Consider the following 25,226-nt stretch of genomic DNA (forward strand, 5'->3'; position numbering starts at 1 on the left):
TTGAAATTGTATCCAACTATAACATATTTAGATAAGAAACAATCAAAGTGCCATAGTCCATCAAGCAGCCATCAGTACTATAAGTTAATTGAATGTAATCCATGATGACATTTATGCACTAATTTCAAAATAACCATTGTTAGCTTATAATGTAAAATAACTTCCTTCTAATGACAAGACACATGTTATGTACACATCTACATGTAGACTGTAAATCTCAAACAGATGTTGAAGGTAGGTGCCATGGCAGCTGTCAAAAGTTGAAAAAATTATATTACTTGTTTCAACTGTATTCAATGAGTGAAATTTGAAATGAGTGAGCCAAAAGGTTACATAAGCAATTCACTGTCTGGACATACCTCTATTTAGCTACTGAAGTGAGAACCAAAGAAGAGAACTTTCAGAGCTCATTGGTAACATGAGAATACATCTAAAGTTATAAGTAGTTTTTTTAAGGGTTTATTTTAAAATAAAGGACTCAAAACTTGAATAAAATAAAACTTTAAATCACAACACACATTGTAATATTTATTTCATTCACATACATTGATATTTAAGACATTTAATTAAATTTTAAATGTATCATAGAGTGACTTGTGCAGAAAAGCATTTAAATGGATTCTCATTATGAAAGGGTTAAGGTCTATAATGCTTACTGTTGAGATGGGTTTTTCCACAAGACCACTAGAGGTTTCTTTATGGTGTTTTGCTTCATAATTGAAGTACATTCCAGATCTTACTAACTTCTGGACTGTCATGTGTAAAGCAATGTTGGGATAGCTGCCCATCCCACTGATCCTGGTTAAGTGAATCAAGACTGGCCTGCTTTTAGAAGTTAGGTTTTTGTTCCCCCATTGCACTTTCACCAGTTTTGTATTTCTCCAGACTTTTCTGTTGTTTCTAAGTGCAGGAATCCTTGTGACTTACCAGCTCTTTGCTTCTGGTGTGATGGACCATGGAGGCTTCCTCCTTGGTGTGTTCAGTTCCACTCAGTTAAGAGTAGGGTGACAGTGCTTGCTCTGTCAGTGTAGATGTGTGAACCTTCCTACTACTGTAGAACAAAGTATAAATTCCCCCCACTCTCTGATTTTGGACTGGAGATGATCAACCACATACAGTTCTCTCCCTCAGCTGGGATTCCTCATCTTGTTTTTGCCTAGATATCATTTCCTTGGTGGTATTGTGTTAACCAACCAACAAAGCCCTCACATGTGGCTGGTAAAGACCATCCTAATACCAATAAATTCCCAATGCCACCAGGTTTTGAACTGGTGTTGACCCACTATTTTGCATTCCTCCTTCCTATTGTTGCCCTTGCATTGGGTTCCTAGCTGGCATGGTGTTGATTGTGTGCTGGTTCTGCACAGGATGGCAGGACAAAATCTGATTTCTCTTGTGCTTCCTAGTATTGAGATGAAAATGATAGGAACCCTCCTCCTGCCTTGGACCAGATGATACAGCTACGACGGAAAGTGTTCGTACCCCTGCTTCCCGAGTGGTTTTTTGCTCATAACTTAAAAAGTATCATGATTAGGCTAATAGAACTATAATATATTATGAATATTATACTAACACACATCTACATAAATTTTTGTGTAAATTAAACAACAAATAAACTATAAACAAATAACCAAAAATAGGAGGAGCAGAAAGTGTTCGTACTGTTCAGAACGTGTGAAAAAACTGATATTCCTGTAAATCTTTTGTTTAGTTTGGCAAATAAATTAGATTATACCATTCCAGAACTAGACACTTGGTTCATAATTATTGGAATTTAGCCAGCAAAAGGTGTACTTCCGGCAATTTAGCACCGTCTCTGTCATTATCTGCTTGGTTATCATGATGAACAGGAAACAACTGTCCAGTGATTTAAAAAACTGAATTATTGTAAAATACAAGTCTCATATGTCTCTTTTTCTGGTATTGCTACACAACGTAATGTGCCAAAATCTACTGTTCAAAGAATAATTACCAAGTTTAATCTTACAGGATCAACTGCTAACCTCTCTTGTTCCAGACGCCCCACCAAAGTTCCAGAGATAACCAAAAGGAAAGTTCTCAGAGATGTTAATAGGATCCCTCGTTTAACACGTAATGACATACAGAAACTGATAAGGGAAACTGGGGTTGAAGTAAGTACCTCTACAGTTAAGAACATGTTACGATCTTCTGGGTTCAAAGCATGCCATCCTCGTAGGACTCTGTATTTAAAGCCTGTTCATTTAGAAGCACGATTGAGGTATGTAAGAAAGCATGTAGATAAACCCTTTACCTATTGAAAGAGTATTCTTTGGTCAGATGAGACTAAAATCAAGCTTTTCGGCCACATTGATGTTCGGTATATTTTCCGTAAGAAGGGGGAATGAAATCTTCCAAAGAATACCGTCCCTACAGTTAAACATGGAGGTGGCTTGATCATGCTATGGGGTTCCTTCAGCTCTTCTGGTGTAGACAGTCTTCACCGCATCAACGGAATCATGAAAAAAGAAGAGTGCATTGATATATTAGGCACTTATATCAAGAATGATGCTCGGAACTTGCGGCTTGGCGCCGTTGGATCTTCCGCACGACAATGACCCTAAGCACACATCGAAATATGTGCAATCCTGGTTGCAGAGGAACCATATAAGCGTTCTGGAGTGGCCATCGCAGTCACCCGATCTCAACCCAATTGAAAACGTTTGGCAGGAGTTGAAGACCAGGGTACATCAGCATCATCGAAAAACTTGCAAGAGTTGGAGGCCTTCTGTAAAGAAGAATGGAAGAAAATACCAGTCGAGTACTGTCAAATGATCATGGAGGGCTATGAGGAGAGATTGCCAAGTAATTCACCTGAAAGGCTACACAAATGACCATTAAAGTAGATGTACGAACACTTTCTGCCCCTCCTATGTTTGAATATTTGTTTATAAACAGTTTATTTATATTTCAATTTACATAAAACTTTATGTAGATGTGTGTTAATATAATATTTATAATATACTGTACTTTCATTATCCTAATCATGATACTTTTAAGTTTTGATGAAAAAAATACGATGCAGGGTATGAACACTTTCTGTCGTAGCTGTAAATACCTGATGCTGCCTGATTTTGGATCATAGTTGACCCATTGAATAGTCTTACATGCCTTAGCCACTCTATAATATTTGATGCATCCAATTATGCATTGGGTATGTATCTTTTCTGCCTAATTTAGTGATACATATTTTTACAATGGCAAAGAATATACCTGGTAAAAATGTGGTGTATTCCCCTACAAATTTGTCTCTCAACATTGAGGTCTCATATTTCATGAGCTTTCATGGGTGTTCATTTATGTAAATTTTGTACTGATTTCTCCATCAGTTCAGTGTGAGATAAGGCATCATATTAGAAGTTATAATTTTCCTATACTGAAAATGTTTGTTTTGATAAATATTTACTTCTTCTCATGCTTTCGATTCATCTTTTCCACTTCTGATACTTTTGTTTTTCTGCTTCCTCTTGAAGTGAAGTTTGGGTTTTAAGTATAGAGGGAGATAGCTTTGCAAAGATGGCTGCTGGATGCTTATTTGCATGTTACAATGCAACCTCACCACTTGTAAACACATGGAGGTAGGTGGGAGTATCAGTGCTTGTAGCAAGCAAAAACTTTGTATTTACTGGGTAGTACCAAACAAGAAAAGCTGTTATGTGTTTAGAGGTAAATGTTTATCAGAAATGAATTTTAAGTGTTTTAGTTTTTTTTAGAAAACTATATCTTGCAAGGTTTGAAAACTGTTTGAGAATGAATGAGAAAAAGCTAGAAAATGTGATATTTTATGTTAGGGTAACAAAGAATATCTGCCACCACTCCTAAGTGTAAACTGCTGACCAATTAAAAGTGGGATTGCCTGTGACATTATAACATTCTCTATAGTTTAAAGTTGAGTATGTTGGCAGCGGATTTTGTTACTATGTCTTTTGGATATACACAATTCATAGGGAATCCAAATTTGATAAAATTACCACTGTTGACAAAGAATGGAAGCAAAAATGATTGTTCATATGAAATGATTTTACAAGTAAATCTTTTTGTTATTTCCAAGGATACCAGTTTTTGATAGGTAAGTGCTAAAAATAACTTCTGAATTTCCTGTACTGCAGCCTAAACTGAATTAAATGAAAAGGGGGGATGATCACATAGTTTTACAATACAGTTTTTATTGAACTAACAAGATAAATGTTCCTATTGTCAGCTATATTTTTCAGTTTTCCAATTTTAAGATCTATTGCTCTAGTATTAGATGTCATATACACCAAAGTGTTTGCATATGGTACCCTGTCTTGCATATTTGTTTAGGTAGACATTACCTACATATAGGCTTGTTTCACTTTTTGAGCTCCTACTTTGTTTTATTTCTTATGCAGAGTTTTCATCTTGCTCTTGAGTGAATTTTATATGCTGTTACAGAGTCTCACCACTTGATATTTGAATTTTTATACATTAATGCAAAACCTGCTTATTTTTATTGGATTGGTATGGCTTCTGGGCATCAAATCTGTATAAAAGAATTGATATTAAGTTATTGTGAAAGATTCTTAATCATATATCTTAATGCAGACTAAATGGTATAAGATTTTCATATTTTCTGTTCCTCTAGCCTAAGAGGAATTTCCCAGCAACATCAGCCATGGGAAGATCAAGAATTACAGAACAGAATGGCCTACATCTACATAGGAATGGCTTAAGAATAAGGTCAGTGTAATTCAGATCTAGTTAGTCTTGTACAAATATTAACACGTGTGCCAAATGTATAAGTACTTTTGAAAAAAGCACTGTGAACATATAATGCTCAATTTCCAAATTAAACGAGAGAGAAATGTATTTTCTAAATACTGCACATCGTCTCTACCTTCAAGCTGTCCTTAACTTTAGCATTAAGTCCAGTGGAAGAAAAGAACAGATAGTTAAATCCATGAACCAATGTTTGTGGCAAGCGTACTTCACAGCACAACACTTCACAGAAGATGTAATGCATGAGAAACAAAATCCATTTACAGTGTTAATATACATATACATAAGAAAATACTCAATATAGAAACTAGAACTTCCAGAACAAGCTCTTTCATATTAAGGTATGTAAACATAGGAGAAAAGATGTATGAACATTGAGATGTAAATATACTTATGAGATAGACTGGTAAACTACTTATGTTTCAATTTTCATTTTCTTTGTATTGCATTTTATGAAAAGCTCATTGGTAAAACATTATTTTACAGGAGAACTTTTAGCAAGACTTATAATTCTATCATATACCATCATCATAGGTGAATTAGAAGCAATGTAAAAGCACACCATACTTTCCACAGGTGTGACATGCAAGTCTGTATACTTGAATTCACTGCTGGAAAGTAATTCACCTATTTACATATATTCTGGTTCTGCCAACTTAAACATACTTTCCATTAAGATTAGCGAAAATACTGAAGACAGTGTTTTTGTTTGGTTTTATTCTGTTTACACTAATATCAGCAGTGAAATATTTGTGAGCTCAAATGTCTAAGTCTTACAGAAACAAAACATATTCCCTTTATGTGTGGTAAAAGCTAATAGTCAAGTTCAACTTAATATAGCAACATTTCAATATTATAACACCAAGTTTTTTCTAGTACTTAATGATTTTGCTTTGCACATTTTTTATTCGTGCAAATAATGAAACACATGTAAACAAGGTTGTGATGTCATAATACATGTGCATATCCACACATGTATATCCATACACATTTATATCTATATCTATGTGTTACCTTATTGTTTGGGCCCAGCATGGCCAGCTAACCATGAGGCACTCAACTCGTAATCTGAGGGTCACAGGTGTGTTTGCCCTTTCATTCACATGGGCGTTATAATGTGACAGTCAATACCACTATTTGTTGGTAAAAGAGTAGCTCAAAAGTTGGCAGTGGGGGTGATAACTAGCTGCCTTCCCTGTAGTCTTACACTGCTAAATTAGGGACAGATAGCACATATAGCCCTCGTGCACAAAATTTAAAAAACAAACAAATATTATTGTTTATACCTACTGCCTGCCAACTTACTTATGGATACCATACAACCTAAAGCATTTTTTCACTTGTGTTTCCTTATGGATGGACTAATATATACTGCCAACATCTTCTGCGTGAGCCTCACTGAGATTTGACAACAAAGTGTCCTTCAACCTTTGGTTCATAGTCCAACCAATTTATGAGAGCTCTATCATGCAGTTATAATGTGTCAAGGTGCTTTTATGTCCCACATAACCATTGTAACTTGTATTTTGATAGATTGAGGTATTTGTGTACCACTATTTCACACTTAACCTCCTGATTCAGATTTTTCTCCTTTAGTGCTGTCATAAGATAGTTGTTTGTTTTGCAGTATGGTGAGCTAACTCAACTCCTTACATATAAAGTCATGAGTGTCAACCAGTGCAGTTCTCAACCACTCCACATATTCCTGTAGAAATGTAAATCATTTTTACAATGTTCTTTTTTTTTTTCTTTTTGTTATAATCAGGCTTCTATTTTTACTTGATTATATATATTTGTTACTTTGTTGTACTTGTAATGAAGTTTTATTCATTGCCCATTTAAACCATCTTCAGACTTTATTAAAGTGTATTTTGCACATTGCTGAATAATGAAATCGAATATTAAAAATTATTAACAAAAATCATCATTAATTCTTTTAAATTTAAGTTTTTTAGGAAAAAATAATTTTTTATCACATTAACATTCAAATATGGTTTAGTAGTGGTTTAAGGCATATAGTGTTTTATGTGAGGCATGAAACTTGTTTAAAAACCTGAGTAATTTTAATAAATGTGTTAACTCTGTTCTGTATTTATATTTTCTAGGTTTTAAGGATGAAGCTGAAGGAAGTTGTGCTTTGAATATATTTTGTGTACACGATAGTACGAAAAATACTTTTGTTAAGTATCTTTAAAGATGAGCAACAACAAAGATGAAACTTCTGTACCTGCAATAAAGAAGTCCCTTGCAATGAAGAAGAAGTTGAGAAGTAAAAAGGATGTAATATTTGAAGCAAAAGGCACAATATCAAAGTTATTTCCACTTTATGGTTTTATTGAAATAAACCACCCAATTAAAGCCTTAATTTACTTTGATGCTTTTTGTGTTGAAGATGGTAAAATAGAAAAACTTTCAGAATTAAATTTAAAAATTGGGCAAGTTATGCATGTTTGTGCTAAGAAAGGACGCCCTGATGGTCAAGCTAAATTTCGTGCTACCAAAGTGTGGAGAATGGTAAACCATGAAGTATATGGTCATAATTGTCCACTGACAAAAAATAAAAATATAAGAACAACAAAAATAAACAAGTTAGTAAGTAATGGCAAGCTTCCTGGAATATCTTCAAACATCATAAGTTCTCAGCAAGATTCAGATATAAGTTATGCATCCTTAGGTAGATGTTACAATAATGAAAAATTAACTACTAGCACATCTACTTCACTTAGTTTGTCATTTCACAGTGTAACAAAAGAAACATCATTGATTAGAATAAAAGACAAACATTATTTGCCAGTAACTTCATGGGATAAACTTAGGAAAATTACTAACCAGAGTGGAAGAATTTGTCCTCAAGGAGAGAAAAAAGCATGCATTACATTTGATAACCTTGAAGAAGTTGTTTGGACCATAAATGATGTTGTCTTTGATAATAATGAAAGAGTTAAGAATTTAATATGGCATTTTGATGATAACCAACATGTTCTGTTTGATGCAATCGAAAATAATTTGTTTAGTGGTTCTTGGATTGCTACAAAGGTTTGGATTGGTCAGGCACCAAAAAGTTCTTTACCAGATGCTCTTAAAAATGAGAAATATTGGCAAGAATTAGTGAATAAATATGCCTCTTTGTTTGAAGTTGAATACAGTTTACCAAATTCATCACTAGAATCAGTGAATGGTCATCCAATATCTACAGGCAAAGAGAACTGTGATGAAGTTCAGTCTAATGAGTTATCAATAAATTCTTGGAATGAATGTGAAAATTGGGATTCTCAAGACAATACAAAACTTCCAGTGACGTCTTTTGATAATGGAAAAATTTTAAATGAATATGAAGATTATGTTTCAAGTACAGAGGATGAATCTTATAAAAGGTTTCTTTCCAATAGTAAATTTCAGCCAACTTGTAGTTTGCAGTTAGAAAGCTTAAACTCTCAAAAGGTTCATCATAAATTTCAGATTACAGACAAGGAAAATATTCAGACAGGGATTGAAATGTGTTCAGAAAAGAGTTTTGATAGCCTTAGAGATCATTTTGACTGTCTTAAACTAAGTAATTTTTCAGAACTTTCAGACAGTTTCAAAACAGGTAAGATTAATAAAAATGTTTTAAATTTTTGTCCTGTAGAATCACAAGGGGTAAAAGAAGAAACGCTTAAAACATATTCGGACAAACGTTCTTTAGAGTTATTTAAGACATTGAAAGATTCTAGTAATGATGTACATGAAGCAGTTAGTACCATCCGTAGTCAATGGAATTTTAATGAAGAAGAAGACAAATGCAAACATGCAAGATTTAGCATTTCTTTTGTGAAAATAACTGATGAAAATAAAGGGGTAGAAAATATTGAAGAATTGAAAACAAAAGAAATGAACTCCTGTAATACAACTTTACAAGAAGGTGTTTTACCATCTGTGAAAAATGTTGTTAATGCTACAGGCCATCTCAAGAAGATTGAGAAATATTGCATCTGGATAAAGGTGAAAAATACATTAGTACCTGTTTATTGGACTAATATTTATTTAAATGGAAGAAGGGTGTGTGGAATTACTGAAAATTTGGAAGATGTTTTGGAAGAAAGTGCAGTTGTACATTTTGCTTATATGCATACTTTTGCATATAATTCTGAATGGATTTACGTGTATAGCTTGTGGAAAGGAAAGAAACCTAAACAAATATCAGAGCCAACTGTTGAAGAGTTTCTGAAAGAGCTGGAGTTAAAACACAGATCATTTTCTATCAATAGAAATACATATAGTACAAAGAAACGAGAACACATTGGAAATGGAGGTTTGTTTCTTTCTTGTATTCTTTATTTTAATTTAAACTGTTTCACCCTTCTCATCCCTACTTTGAATATTGATTGTTTGTCACTCACTGTTTACACTAATAGTGTTAGCTTTTTGGGTTCTAGTGACTTTCCTCTTTAGGTTCAGTGGATCCACAAATCTACTTTGAGAACAATATGAATCTGTAGGGTATGTGAGTGTTTTGTGAAGTACATCTTAACACTGTACACAGTTGTATTTGTGGAACCTCATATTATGACTCCTGAGACAAAATATTTTGTTCATTTAACATATTTGATCTTAAATGAGATACTTTTTGCATACTTTTTAAATCATTAAATGCAGGAAGATGTTAAACAAGCAATATTTATATACTTAAGATTTGTGCCACATGGAATAAAATCACTTATACATTAACAAATGCAAAATTGGGTGAAAGAACTTTATTATTCTGTAATAGTCATACCTCAAAGATGTAGAATAAAATAATATTTCCATTTAATTAACAATTTTTGTCTCTCCAATATTTGCCCAAAATTAAACAGGAGTGAAATTTCTGGTTAAAAAAAAGAAAATAGCTATTCAGTAATTCAGACTGGAATTTCTGTCTTAAAAATTTAAGCTTTTTTTATTCCACATATTATGCATACACTACCTGTTTAAAATGCTAAATGCTATTAATAATGTTCACAAAACACAGTTCAAATAACACAAAATTGTGAGAACTGAAACTAGTTTCTAGTTTCTTGAAATTTTCAGCTCCTCAGCTTTAGTTTTCTCATAGATTTTAATTTATTAACACTTAACTCTTTGTGTCATTCAAAGTTTAGATTCAACATACTTCTAAGTGTCAACTTGCCTGTTTGGATTACCAAGGATATTTTAGCTTCTTTCTTTCTCTTATTCCAAAGTTGTATCTATATAGATCTCTTTTGCTGGCAAATTATGTCTTAACAACTCTTTACATTCATGTAGATTTTAGTTTCCTGGTATTGTTGTACTTTTTTTTTTTTTAAGTTTACTGATGTCAGTTTACTGCTTCTTTCTAAAGGTTTTAGCTTGCTTACTAATACTAACATTCCTACAAATTTTAAATTACTATCTCCCACTTTTAAGACATTCATATAATTTTTCACACTGTCAATGACATAAAGTTTATCAGATGGTGGGAAATTGAGCAAAATTAAATTATTTGAAATGTAGAAGGTATTTTAATCAGGTATTTTACAGCCTAAGTTTATTTTAAGTATAATTTAATAAAAGTTTGTTCTGGGAGCTTTTACTTTAGTATGAAGTTACACATAAGTTGAAATGGAACTTTTCACAACCCTTTTCCAGTTTAGAGTACATAATTTACAAAACAATTAATCTAGGTATACACCAATTACTAACTGCTTGGATAAGATGCTACAAGCAGTCTTTTGGGGTGGCAGAATGTTGAATTTAGAAATATGATTTTGAATGTTCTGGATAATAACTTCATATTCCTTAGAATGTGAACTTTCCACAGAGCAGTCAGCTAGGGTATGTTAACTGGAGATTTAAGGTTACCAAAGTACAATTTGTGTGTCTATTTTTCTCTTCAAGTTCTGAATAAATTCATCAGGAAGAAAGAGTCAAACACAACACTCCTTAGTTACACACAACTAAATCACAAATACAGTTTCTAACAGCAGACATTAAAACAATTTTTTTTGTGTCAGGGTGTCCTACTGTTCCCCATCACCATCAAATTGAATGAAAATCTAAGCTGTAAACAACTCTAAAGTTAAAATATACAACAATAAGAAGTCTTGTACCATGAGTTAAGGCAAGAAAATCTTATTGCTAATTTGGGTTCATTGAAGTTTTACTGAATGGGGAAATTCAAATGGCTATATTTAGTTTGGTTTCTCTTGTAGGTTTTTATGGTGTGGTGCATAGCCAAGAAAGTTGGTCCCATAGCTAAAAAAAGAGAGTGGTTTTATATTTATAGTGAAAATTTATTTTTTGCATACAGGAATAAAAATTGCATTTTATTAATTAGAATAATATAGTAATTAATTATAATATTTTGACACCCTTCATTATTTTATTATAATTCATGTGTATTTGATAATTTAAAATTGTACACTAAGCTATTTCTTTCAGTTGAAAAGCTGTTTATCTTACAGTGACTTCTATGTTTGAGTTGCTAATGAAAATACTGTTGAAATTATTATTTGTAGAAAATTTGTCTAATGATCACCAAGATGATTCTTCCAACAAATGTTCTCATGAAGAAGCAGCAACTTGCAGTATGTCCTCCAAGAAACAGACATTTGGAAGAGTAAGTGATAAAGAATTTTCTGATAAAACCTTGGAATGTTTTAATTCAACAGGTGGCAATAAACATGAAGATCACTGTAACACAGAACCTGATAGAGCTTATGAGAATCTGTTAATATTTTTCTCATAAGTTTTAATTTTGATATGTACTAAGACTAGTTGAGACAGTTTCCAAAATTCAGTCTGATGTGTTATGTTCTGTAGCTTGACTTGTCAAGGAACTTGTATGCTGTTTCTGTGGGTAGTTTCATTTTATCTTACTTGATCTAATGAATGAAGATATCTTTTTTGTTTTAGTGCCCTTTCTTTCTTGTTGGTTAGATACAGGGAAAGAGGATATGCTCTGTGGGTGAAGGTTTGGCTCTTTTGAGAAAAGGGTTGATCTTTGAGGAAAGCAGACTCACTTCTGTTTAAAAGGAGCCAAGACTTACTTGAGAAAGTACCATCTTTGTCTGTAACTGTTCTTGTGCTGATTGTGTGTACTTCATCTTAACACTCCTACGAAAAGTGGGGCCTAATAGGCCCCAGAGCAACTTGAAAGGTTATTAATATTAGGCTAATAATTTTGTATTTAAATGAAATTGCCATTTCATTTAATGAAATGAAATGAAATTAATTTAATGAAATGAAATTTATTAGCCTAATATTAATAACCTTTCAAGTTGCTCTGGGGCCTATTAGGCCCCACTTTTCCTAGGAGTGTTAACCTTTTCTTGTATTTCCTGTAACTCATTATTTCTAATGTACTTCATAACAGCCCCTTTGTTCTACTTCAGTGAATAAAGTTTTATTTTTATTTCATCTTCAACATGCTGTCATGTTTCTTTCATTTCATTTGCAGCAAATAATTAAACCTGTCCCACTGTTCATTAGAGTTATGAACATCTTGTTTTATAGCGATCTAATAACTGTACACAGAATATCTCAGTCAAATAAATTTTATTGTAAATGACTAGGATCTAATTGTTGCCAAATGTTAGTTGGATTGTGTCTTTGATACCTTTTTTTTTCCTATTAAAGCAAATGACAAAATAGTGGTAGAATGGCTCAATGTACAATTACAAAAGAAGCCCTAAGCTTTCTGAGCTTATCCTTGTATAAAAGGTATTTCAAGGCCAGCTCCCCTCAGTGTGGATTCCTGTATGTGGTGAGGGAACCTCCCAGGAAAGGTTTTGTTCTTTCAGATTACCTCTTATCACAACCTTTCTCTCTTCAATACTGGTCCTTCTTCTTATTTCCATGCACCAAGTCAGTCCTTTACTGCTATTGATCTCTCAGTTTGCTCCCTTTCATTATTTTCTCATTTTTCATGGAGGGTTGACAATAATCCACGAGGCAGTGATAATTTTCCTATAATCATGAGAGAGACTGGCCATGGTCGATGCCACCCGACCCACGTGCCCAAAAAGAAGCTGGACCAGGCAAACTGGCCCTCTTTTACTGCTCTCGCAGAACCTGATCCTGCCATTGTCTGTAAGCCATCAATAGACGACTGTGTGGCAGCAGTAACTGACTGTATTATACAAGCAGTTGCTTAATGTATTCCTAAAACCTCAACACGTTTTCCACTATATCCTCGTCCATGGTGGAAACCTGCCTGCCACATGGCACGGAAGGCTCAAATACGAGCCTGGGATACTTTCCGTAGATATCCCACACTCTTTAACTGCATCGCTTTCCAGCGGGCCCATGCATATGCTTGATGGGTAAGATGTCAAAGCCAGAAGGAATCTTGGATTAAGTGCACAACCAGCATATCTTCTACCACCAGTTCTAAAGTGATATGGGACAAGAGTTGAAAGGTCAATGGACAATATAACTCTGTCCCCCTCTTGATCTTGCTCTCTGATGGCCAGGAAGTAGCTGATACTCGGAGCATCGCCGATACTCTAGGTGAAAACTTTTGCCAGGTATCTAGCACTTCTGCTGCTTCTTCTACCTTCTTAGCCATCAAGACTCGGGCAGAGCAATCTCCTCTTTCCTTTCAAGCTGATTGTTTCTATGACTATAATCGTCCCTTTACACTGGTGAAACTCAAACTGACCCTTCAATGGTCTGGCAGTCCATTGGTTGGACCTGATGATATTCACTATGAGATGCTGCACCATCTATCTCTTGCTTCTCTTGCTATTCTTCTGATTGTGTTTAACTGGATCTGGCAAGAGAATGTTTTTACTGATGCCTGGTGCCAGGCTATTGTCCTATCTTTTTTCAAGCCTGGGAAGTATCTCAAGATTCCTTCAAACTTCCATCCAGTTGCTTTGATGAGCTATATCTGTAAGACCTCAGAGAGGATGGTTAATGCTCATCTTGTTTGGTTCCTCAAATCAAACAACCTCCTCTCGCCCACCCAGTGTGGGTTCCGATAACAGCACTCCACTATGGATTACCTGATTCCATTTGAAATGTCAATCAGAGAAGCCTTTCTCAAACTACATCTTGTATCAATATTCTTTGACATTGAGAAGGCTTACGATACAACATGGAGGTATGGCATTTTGCAAAACCTCCACTTATATCAGTTACTTGGCCATTTGTCCATTTTTATTACAACTTTTTTAATGGACAGGAGATTCCGAGTTCATGTGGTTTTGACACTTTCCTGTTCTTTTCTACAGGAACATGGAGTCCCTCAGGGCTGTGTTCTGAGTGTCACACTTTTCAGTGTAAAAATTAATGCCATCACTGAACAACTCCCTCTCGCTGTTGCAAATGGGTTCTATGTTGACGACTTTCACATCTCATGTAAGTCGTCGAACATGAGGTATATTAAGCGGTGGCTACAGACTTCCCTCAATTGTTTACTGAAGTGGACCACAGCAAACGGCTTTACCTTCTCTCTCTCTAAAACTGTTTGCATGCACTTTTGCTGCCAAAGGGGTATTCACCCTAATCCTGAACTCCGTATTGGTAAAGTTGTGCTTCCTGTGGTTCCTGAGAGTATGTTCTTGGCACTTATCTTTGACCATAAGCTGACCATTATACCACACATCAAGCAGCTACAGATCAAATGTACAAGAGCACTGAACATCCTCCGTGTCCTCCCTTCCACCACTTGGGGAGTGGATCGACATTCTATGCCAAAGATATATTGTGCTCTTATTTGATCAAAACTTGACTATGGATTACTGGTCTATGGCTTTGCCAGACCATCAGCCTTAAAGATGCAAGACTCTGTTCATCATCAAGGACTTCGGCTCTGCACTGGGGCTTTCTGCACTTCCCCAGTTCAGAGCTTATACATAGAGTCTCATGAACCTTCTTTGCACTTCCACCATTTGCAACTGCCTTTACTATATACTTTGAAACTTTGTTTCTTACCAAAGCATCCCACCTGGGGTTGTGTTTTCCTTCCTTGATGGGCCATGCTTTTTCAGATCAGATGGTCTGCCATTGCTCCTTTTGGCCTTTGTATCCAGGTGCAGTTGGATGATTTGGGTCTGTCCTTGGATAAAATTGCTGTATCCACTTGTCAGCTCATCCCACCATGGCTTCTTAGTCCCCAGTTGTGACCTGTCTGTAAGTCATCTTTTGCATGGTCACTGTTAGATGCTGTTGTATCAAAACTTATGTATTTAATTGTATCACTAACTCTCCAGGCATTCTCAGTGAGCTCTTTTCAATGTTTCATTCTTTGTCTTTGAATAGCTGAATAACTTGTACTAAATTTAAATGGATCATGACCAATGCTTTGAATTATGGATGTCAATACAAATGCACTCAAACTTTTGGTAGACTACAGGATATGATACCATTATTACCACTCCTTTGTTGTGTTACATTCGTACGACTCCTTAGTTTTACCAAAATTAACTACAATAGGAAATCTGATCCAGTACTCTTTGCATTCAAACCCTGGATATTCCTTATTGGACCATTTCTTAACAGGTTGATTTCCTTTCCTCAGGTAGTATAAATGTATTGGAGACTGCTTCTATTAGCCTTAGCCAGACTGTGTTGCCTGCATATATTCTTTTCTACACCTCTTTCCCATTGGGGTGCTCTCTTAGGAACTGTACTTATTATATTACTAACCCTTAGTTTCATGCTTCCTCTATTATGATCATCTGTTCTCCATCCCTCAGCCCTGTCTTTTGCTGCCTTCCATCAGGTTTGTTCTTATACTTGTTATAATTCTTACCCATCATTCCATTCCATCTTTTTCCTTTGGTCCTTGCCTTGACTAGATGTACTACTTGTGTCCTCTTGTTGGTACTCCAATGAATTACCTCTTTTACGAGGGCTGTTCAAAAAATATGCGGACTGTTTGAATTGCGCGGCTCCAGTTGGTTCCAGGGGAATCCGCTTGGTGTCGCTAGGTTTGCACATATCAACTGATTACGACACAATTTCCCAATTGCAGATATCTTCCTTTGTGTATGAGCTACGTGGTTTTAAGTGAAGTGCGATTTTTTCGTTTGGCGGATTTCAGAATGAATGACCTGAAGGAGCAACAACTTGCTGTGAAATTTTGTGTTAAACTAGGAAAATCTGCAACTGAAACTTTTGCTATGCTTAACACGGCTTACGGTGATGTTACTATGAAGCGTATGGCATGTTTCAAGTGGCATGAACGTTTTAAGGATGGTCGACAGTCCATTGAAGATGATGAGCGTCCTGGACGTCCTTCCACGTCAACTGACGACCCACACATCGACAAAATCAACACCCTGGTGCGGGCAAATCGACGTCTGACTGTCAGGGAGCTTGCTGAAGAGTGTGGGATATCAGTTGGATCTTGTTACGAGATTTTGACTGAAAAATTGAAGATGCACCGCGTTGCTGCGAAATTCAGCCCTCAGAACTCGTGAGTTTTTAGCCAAACACTCGATCACTGTTCTTCCCCAACCCCCCCTACTCACCTGACCTTGCTTCTTGCAATTTTTTCTTGTTCCCCAAACTCAAAAGACCCTTGAAAGGAAGAAGATTTGAGACGATTCCCCGAGATTAAGGCAAATGCGACGAAGGAGCTGGAGGACATTACAAAAGAAGCGTACTAGGACTGTTTCAACAAGTGGAAACACCGTTGGAATAAGTGTGTGTGTTGGGGAGGAGAGTACTTTGAAGGGGTCCCAGACCTGTAATTTCTAAATAAAGTACATTTTGGTTTATGACGTCAGTCCGCGTATTTTTTTAACAGATCTCGTATTCCATCTACCAAGATAACCCCCCTCTTCTCCTAGTAATTATACAATACATACTATTGCTTCAACATCAAGGAATGTTTTTGCATCTTCCTTCTTATTTGGATTTGTCTGGTCCATTACGTGTTGCACCAATTTCTTTACATTTCTCATTTTGGTCATCCTTCTTCCTGGGTCATCTACCCACATGAGAAGTGTGACATTCAACAATGGTCCTTCCATCTGTTGCTACCATCCTCTTTATTGTCAAACCATTGGATATCTCCCTTCTCTTTATTGCTATTTGACAGGTTTCAGCTGTCTCTAACATTGCTGGTTATTGGGTGACTTTGTTTTGAAAAAGTCAAAATGTTTCCTTCCGTATTCTCTCCGTTTTGTTCTAGTCCTTACATAATACAAAAGTCTGAAGTAAGTTCATTCTGAAGTTTTTATCATTCATTATAACTAGATTACAAACTAAAACTGTGTTAACAGCTGGGCTTTGATCCTGTGTCTTCTTGATGGAAGTCTGGTTTATCCAGTTGATAATGATTGGATAATGCACCAGATTTTCATCAAGAAGGCCTAGGATTGAGTCCCAGTTAGTACAAACCTAGAAATAGTCCTTCTTAGAAATTCCCTGAAGATGGCAGCAGATTAGCAGTTGAAACCCAGAATAAAACTAATTAGTTAGTATCTAGTTATGAAAAACTATGGATATGAGTAATGAGACTGAAGTTATTATACAGGCTATTAACCATGGCAGTAATTCATAACCATTCACATAAGTAATGATCAGTATATTTAAAAATGTTTTCCTTCCCAAATAAATTTGTTCAAAGTTTTCAGTGTTTTGTTATGTCTGTTTAGATACAATATTAAATAATTTAAAGTAAGGCTATAAAAGATTCAAAACTGTTATATTCAATACATGCATGACATTGTCAAATTCAGTGTTTAGCTATTGTTATTTCAGGAAGATTTTGATAGTGTAACTGCACAGACACCAAAGCTTGTTAAGGCAGAGCTTAAGAGTCGAGGAATCCAGACACAGATAGGGAAAGAAGAGCCTTTCTGTACCTGTTTACATTGTCAGCACAGAGCAAGTGTGAAGAAAGTCATTCACACCGGCATACAGACAGAATGTTGTGAAGTCATTACTGATTCCACACAGACATTTTCCACAGGCGAGATTTTTTACTCAAGGGTGTATCTTGATAGTGTCGATTAGCTTGAAAGGTGATACATGTACATGAAACTAATATAATGATATATACCTCAGTTATCTACTATAACAGATAAAATTTAAAATGTGCAAAAATATTGGCTAAAACCTGATTCAAGAAAAGTTCTTTGAGTTTCATTGATTTAAAAAGCCTGTACCAAGATTTGGTCTTGCTAATGCATAATTTTGATATTTGTAGACTTTTGGTATGGTAGTAACAGTAATCATGAGAAAAAAGATAATGAAATACAAAAAGTAAGCCTGTGTTAATATTGTCTCTATTTTTAAAAATTTTGTGGTTTCTACTGAGAAAATAAAGTTGTAAATGCTTGCCTGCTTACCAGTTTTAGGGAGAAGTGTTGTGCTTTTCTACGTCTATTAAAGCTTTATTTTTATTTTTCTGTCTCTGTCATCAAAACCACATGCTCTGGAATTAAGATGTAGTAAAATAATATAATTAAGATTTTAACTTGTTTTAAGTATATTTATTTTGTTATTGATTCTTCCTACATTTTAAGTAGAATTGATAAAATATAAATGTAAAGCAGCACTGTAGAAAGATGGGCCAGTTATCTTGTATCTCCTGCATTGTTAAAGGTGATATTACTTGTAATTGAAATAATTACTCAAGCATGTAGTTGTTAAAACTTTCTCTTTTATAAATCATTTCTAGAAATCACAAAAGTAATCTGATAAAAGATAGGGCTGGTGTGGCACATTAAAGTGCTCAAAGTTATCGAGGATGATAGATACTTTAGGTGATGGACATGCATATGTCTTGACTATTGTAGGTAGCCCATTTTCATAAGAGTATTACATATTATTAAGTATGAAATGAATTATTTATCATATTTAAGTCAATATCTAGTATATTAATTATAAATTTGGCACTCAGCCCCTTTAAACAAAACAATAAAGAAATATGTTAAATAGAAGAGAAGTAATATACAGTCCAGCTCTCTTTATCTGGTCATCTGTGGAAATAAGCAGTTAACGGCCATGTAGTGGGGTGGCCATATTACTACATGCCACTTTATGGGGTCAACTCTGAGAACAGACTGAGGCTTGATAGGCACAGTACATACCCTTTCAACTCACCCATAATACTCGCCTTTCTTTGTTCTTGTTTAATACAAAATGCTATAATATAATAACATTTTTACATACCTAATTTTGCATTCCATGTTTAAAAAAATAAAATTCTTTACTGTATTTCTGATTAACAAATAAATGTAAAATTTAGGTAACAATGAGCTTTGTGGGTTTTCCTTGCACCACACAGTATCAGAGGCCAAGGCATGACACTGTTGTTTATGTTTACATGGTGACACCTAGCGATAGTAATACTCAAATCATGGAACAGCAACTTTCTGCCATTTCTGTCAGTATTAGATGTAGAAATGGCAAGAAGTGGCCATCATGTGATTTGTAGTTGCTAGTTTCAATTACTGGCATTCATTAATTAAGGTAACAATAAGAGAGTAGAAGTGGATTACCAGTCTGAATACAGTTATTTCAACTGAAAGAAGGATTTTTCATATCATTGAATTTGAAAGTAATTTAATAACAGTTTATGACACTAGAATTTAGCATGCACTTTCCTGCCTTTTTTAATTGCAATCAACATTGTCACCCAATATATCAACAACTTAAATGTCATTAAAGAGTAAACGTCATACTCTTGAGAACCAGACTTTTCAAATTCCAGTCGTCTGGTAGGATGGGTAAAGTTCTTCTATTTTCAGTAAAGATGTGATCAACAAATTGCATGTCAACTGGCTCTTGACTCTACTGTAATGTAAACAGACCTGGGTGATTTTATGACATAACACATATTTTACAAAAAAACATTATTATTATTAAACATAGAAAACATAAACAAAACACTGCAGTAAAACTTCATTCAACAATATAACTGTCATGCCAACCAACAGTAAATATTAAAAACAATAGCCTGCAGCAATCAGCTGCATAATCACAAAGTTTCCTTTTAGTTCATAATCACAAATGAAGAACACTGTATCCTTTCCCAGTTCATAATCACATCTTGATAAAACTATCCAGGATGGGCTGTGAAGTGCATTTTGGTGAGCTTCTCATGTTTGAGTTGCTGCTGGGTGATCATGAGGAGGTTGAGGGTCTGACTGTAATTATTCTGTAGAAAATGGACCTGAAGGGCAGTCAACATGTCCTGGGCTCCCCCATCCATGAGCTGCATGGAGAGAATAGGCTAGGCCTCATTGTCACTGGCAGGTTGTGTGCTGCAGTGGCCTCCTGGATGAGGCAGCTCTCCCATCCATCATCCAGGATGTTGTCAGCTGGGCAGCTGTCATCCATGTTTGTGTACTCTTTAGTTGGCATTGGCTTTAGTAGGTTCAGGGCAGAAGAGCTCTGCCAAGGAGACATCATTATCATCCTCCATGGAGTTAGCAGGAGGGTTTGTTAGGAAGAGTATGCCTGTCCTCTTTAAGCACTTTTGCATTGTGGTGACTTTAACATAACAGATGGCAACCTGGAACCAGATCACAGTAAGGTGCATATGGATGGACTTGCAGGTGGCTTGGTGTTGGTCTCTGCCTTGGTAATAAAATGCTACAGGAGGCAGCAGTGGTACGTACTGCAGCTTCATAGCTAGGATGATGCTCTGGTGAAGTGGCTGGAGGCAGGAGACTGCATTACCAGGCAGTTAGATGAGCTTGACATTGCTGAACTGCATATCATAGTGGGAATTTTGCATTGTCCAGCAGAAGGATGACTTAGCAGTCTTGGATGGACATGCATTGGTTGAAGTCCCTGACTCATTTCTCAAACAGGGGGTGATCATCCAGGCTGTTTTGTAGGCACACCAGATGACAGGGAGCCTGTGAATGTCCAGGTTTCAGAAATGGTGGAGTCAATAGGACTTGCCAATGACCAGGAGTTTCTCAAACTTGCCAAGCTGATTGGCACATAGAGCTTCTATCAGATGATTCTTGCTTTTTTCCTACCAGACATGTAACTTCCCTTAACAGCTGGTCTTGTCAGGCAGAGCATAATAGGAAACATGTTTAAAATGTTTCTGTAGTCGTATTCTTCTAGGATGATAGGGAGGTGCTTAATCCACTTCTCACTAGTCTCCTGACTCACTGTGGACGACTTCTTGCTGATCTTGTTGTCCCCAGTGATGTTTCAGCTCTTGAACTGAGACAGCAACTCTTTTGATGTCTTGAAATCAGGTTGATTCAGGGATTTGGCAACATCCAGGGACTTGGTATGTATCATCTGGCCAGACACTGGGATGTTGAGGGACTGCATCATGGAGAACCACTCAAAAACGATGGCATTAGTCTTCATATAGGCAGAGTTCTGGAACTGACACTTCCTGTCAGAGTTGACCTCATTCTCATATGCTTCCATCAGCTCTGCTTTTTACTTCATAATGCAGCCAACCTGAATAACACAAATCAATACACTTAAAATATTTACTTGTCATTAAGTTTCTTTGTGATATTCAATACTATCAACAAAAAATAAATTTCCTATGGCTGTAGAGTACTTCAGCCAGGCAGCTGAGTTGCTATATTTCTAATAAAGATTTATTTGTTTATAACTTTCTAAGTTTATTGTATGTAAATCAAATTTTCAAGTTAATGATTTGTAATTATTACCATTGTACATGTACTTTTGACACTGCCAAATGGAAATTAAATAGCATCCAATAAAGTTGTTCATAAAACAACCCATTAATGTGATAGAAGACATAACCTTATCTAAGTTCTGCCAGTCTTGAATTCTTGTGCTAGTGTACGGTGACTCTTCTCTTTGCTCTTGAAAATGAGTTGGACTTTCTCATAGAGAGTGGGTCAGCTCCTTCCTGTTGGAGGTGTTAACATGCATGATTTATCCAGAAATGGATAATACACATAACAGTCATAGTGTGTGTTGAAGCAACACAAAAGTCTGAGAGGAAAATGAGGATCCAACACAATCACAGTTCAAAAATTACTGAGCAGCACAATAACAATGGTAAATTAATGTGTGTGCACAGTATGGCATAACAGAGACAGTTTATTTGGCTGAGAAAGCAGAGCTATATTTATTGCAAAATGAAAGGAAAGGTGACAAAACTTGAAATGACTATGCAAATTTTTCCGTTTTAACAAATCTTTTGTTCACAAGAAGACCGAAGAATTGAACTAGAAGTGTTACAAATGACAAAGTTTAAAGGATAGTGAAAACATACTGTTTATTTGATCATGCATAATTGCTTGATTGAAGCACCAGGTAGGATTAGTGTGCCATTAATAGGGAATGCCAATGGCAACCTGGTGTATAACATCTGCAAGACATGACTGCTATCAGTCAAGGTACAGTAGTGACTTCACTTTGACTGACAGGTTTCAACTGGGCCATAGCAAGTGACAGCCATTATGGGTTGCCTCGGCACTAAGTGCAAAGAGGCCACTTGAGACTGAGAAACAAGTGACCACAAGCCAAGTTGACTGCAGCACAAGTTTCCATAATATCAGATGTTTTAGTAATATAAAATAGAAGGAAGAATTTGGGAATGAGTCAAAATGTCTGTAATTGAAGGTTAATCACTAAATCACATTGACCAGTATGTGAGTCTATACTGTAAATTAAACATTTTTCAAATCAGATTAAATAAACCCAAATATGATTTTGATTGTCAATTCAAATTTTGAATATCACTCCAATTGTGAACTTCAAGAACAGATTATTAATTGCATATCCACATCATCTCTCTACTTTAAGATTGTTATTGTAAATTAATGGGTTTATCTGCCCTCTCACTTGTGCATTGAAAATACGAAGATAGCTTACAATCTTCTGTTATATAACTTACTGTACTTTGCTATTAATTATAGTTTATATAAATGGTACCTCATGTTTTATAAAACATAAACTGTTGAAAAATGTTTAAAGATTTGAATGTTTTTAACTTACTTTATTACTTACTGTCTTTTTACAAGAGAAAATTTTGTTGTGTATATAGCAGTTGTTAAAAAAATACATGTACTTACAAAAGAGGAGAATTTTTCTTAGTGCAGTGACAATTGTGTCTTAAACATTATAGTTTAAACTCCAAAAGTTAATGAAATGTTAGAAAATAGGCCTAAAAAGTGCTATAAAAATAGGTTCACCTTTTTCTTAATTTGCCCATTGCAGCTCAGAGTTCACTAATTTGGAAGTGAGTTGTGGGAAACGAAAAGAAATATATGCTATTTTTTACACAGCACTGATTTTGAGTTGCTGTGGAGAAATTAATAGTTAAACATTTTCAGTTAACTTATTTTTATAGCAGTATTTTAAGGTTTACAGAAAGTATCTGTAACATTTATACAAAGTTGGTGCCCTTAAGAACATTTTAACATTTGAGGAGGACTGTCATACTCGTCTTTAGCCACACAGATCATTGATGCAGTCTGTAAACTGAATCCAGGAGAGTGTGCACTTATAGAGTATGGAAGTGCAGTTTCTCAATAGCATAGCTGATAATGATGGAATGCTCACTGTTACTTTAAAAACTTACATAGGTCAGTGACTGGTCCACACTTTCTGACAAACAATAAGTTTGCATCTGTACGAGTTTTACATCATACTATCAATTATTTGTGAGCATTCTCAGTATGATAGCTGCAATACATTTCCCTTACTATTGTTGATGCATACTTTGTAAAGATGCAAGAAGTGTGCGTTGGTGAAAACATCCCTATTACTTAATCCAAATTCACATTCAATTGTACTTTCTGGATTTTTAAAGTTCACCAGACATTTCAGTTATGCATGGTCAAGGTCAACTAAAATGGTGAACTCTAACATATTAGTAACAGTTGAAAAATAATATATTTGCAAGCAGTCATTCTTTGTCATACAGTACCAGTATTCAGAAGCACTTGGTGTATGACTGGCATATAGAATACTGCCACCCAAGAAAAAATCAAACAAACATAAATTCTACTACTGTATTTCTTTCCAGTATGATTTTTTCTTGGGTGGCAGTATTCTATATGCCAGTCATACACCAAGTGCTTCTGAATACTGGTACTGTATGACAAAGAATGACTGCTTGCAAATATATTATTTTTCAACTGTTACTAATATGTTAGAGTTCACCATTTTAGTTGACCTTGACCATGCATAACTGAAATGTCTGGTGAACTTTAAAAATCCAGAAAGTACAATTGAATGTGAAAAAGCATATTGCAAAACACAACTTTATTGTACAACAATGTAATAAGTATTGGGAATTGCAAAGACACTTCACCATATCATCCTCAATTTGATGGTATGGCTGAATAATGTTTCAAACAAACTTGTCTTGATGCCATAGTAGAGAATTTATCTTCAGTGGTGTAAAGTATGGCACATCTACTATATCTGGTCTTATCTGGCCTGATCAATTGTAATTGTCATAAGTTACATTCTGACTGAAAAACTAATGTATCACAGTTTGAGTTAACTTTGAAATTTACAGTCTTGACTTTCGCTATAGAAAACATCATTCTTGACTATTGGTCAATTTATTTGGAAACAACTAGGGAACATTTTACAAAAAGAAACCAAAAAAGGAGAATGAGATGCTGCTAGTTGAGCTGGAAACTCTTTTAAGTGTCATTTCAAAGATCTGGCATCATTGAGGGAGAGAATACACAATTCTGTAAAAGACAACCTGACACAGCCTGCAGCATTGAGCATGGGGAAAATCAGAGCTGTCTTCTCCAAACCATGGATTAATATATACATAAGAGTAAGCCAATGTTGTGCCAGTTTTGCTTAACTAATGGTAACAACATTCTAATAAAATAGTCATTACTTAGTGTTTCTCCAACACAAATCTGTTAGCTGGGATGGTAAAAGACCTGCGATATTTTCTACTGAAATTTGCACCTCCAATGAAGTTCCAATCAGCAAAGATGATGAACAGTGCTTCATGCTCAAGAACACCTACACTGCCACCTAATACATCAATGTTTCAAAGCAAGATTCTGAATGAAGTGGTCTGACAATTTTGGAGCAGGTACTATGACGATTAGGCTTAAGAAGTAAAATGGATGGAAATTTGGGCTTCAGTTCAAATCAGTGGCTTCTAAAGAAATTAACAAACCTTAAAAGTGGGACTCAAGAGATAAGGAAGCTTTTTGAAAGACTACTGTCGAAAGTTAATGGTCTACAGAGAGCCTCACAGCTTTATGTCGTTCTTTTAGGTGTTTCATATAGATATTTCATTTTGTAATTTCTTCTTTATTATTCAGCAAAATATTGTTATAACTGATATTAAGTTTTGTTTTCATCACAACATTATCTTTGTTTTCCATGATCTGAAGTTGGACTTGATGTTTTATTTCATTTTTTACTTTGGTTGCTTATGTTTAAAAGTTGTTGTGGAACACTTCTGGTCCAGTAAACCCTAGCACAAAATTACCATCATAGTAATTACTGAAATTCTAAAAACCAATTGCATTACAAGTTTTATTAGGGTTAGCATGCAGTGTGAACAACATAAAAATATGTTTTGTAAA

At 35.2% G+C, this 25,226-nt stretch overlaps 1 protein-coding gene across 1 annotated transcript; it reads left to right on the top strand.

The window, feature by feature from the left end:
- Positions 1-4,624: 4,624 nt before the first annotated feature.
- On the top strand, positions 4,625-18,953 carry LOC143235056 (uncharacterized). The gene is made up of 4 exons (XM_076472816.1): positions 4,625-4,719; positions 6,864-9,049; positions 11,256-11,356; positions 17,455-18,953. Exons 2-4 carry the CDS (start codon positions 6,955-6,957, stop codon positions 17,707-17,709), a joined length of 2,451 nt encoding a protein of 816 aa, XP_076328931.1. The 5' UTR covers positions 4,625-4,719; positions 6,864-6,954; the 3' UTR covers positions 17,710-18,953.
- The last annotated feature ends 6,273 nt before the right edge of the window (positions 18,954-25,226 follow it).

Source organism: Tachypleus tridentatus, chromosome 12, assembly GCF_004210375.1.
Source record: "Tachypleus tridentatus isolate NWPU-2018 chromosome 12, ASM421037v1, whole genome shotgun sequence".
Lineage (NCBI taxonomy): Eukaryota > Metazoa > Arthropoda > Merostomata > Xiphosura > Limulidae > Tachypleus > Tachypleus tridentatus.

Bases quoted from the DNA above. Each gene is read 5' to 3' on its own strand.
- LOC143235056 (XM_076472816.1), top strand. From the start codon at position 6,955: ATGAGCAACAACAAAGATGAAACTTCTGTACCTGCAATAAAGAAGTCC. The intron at 9,050-11,255 runs GTTTGTTTCTTT...TATTATTTGTAG, and splicing joins AGAACACATTGGAAATGGAG to AAAATTTGTCTAATGATCAC. The intron at 11,357-17,454 runs GTAAGTGATAAA...TTGTTATTTCAG, and splicing joins AGAAACAGACATTTGGAAGA to GAAGATTTTGATAGTGTAAC.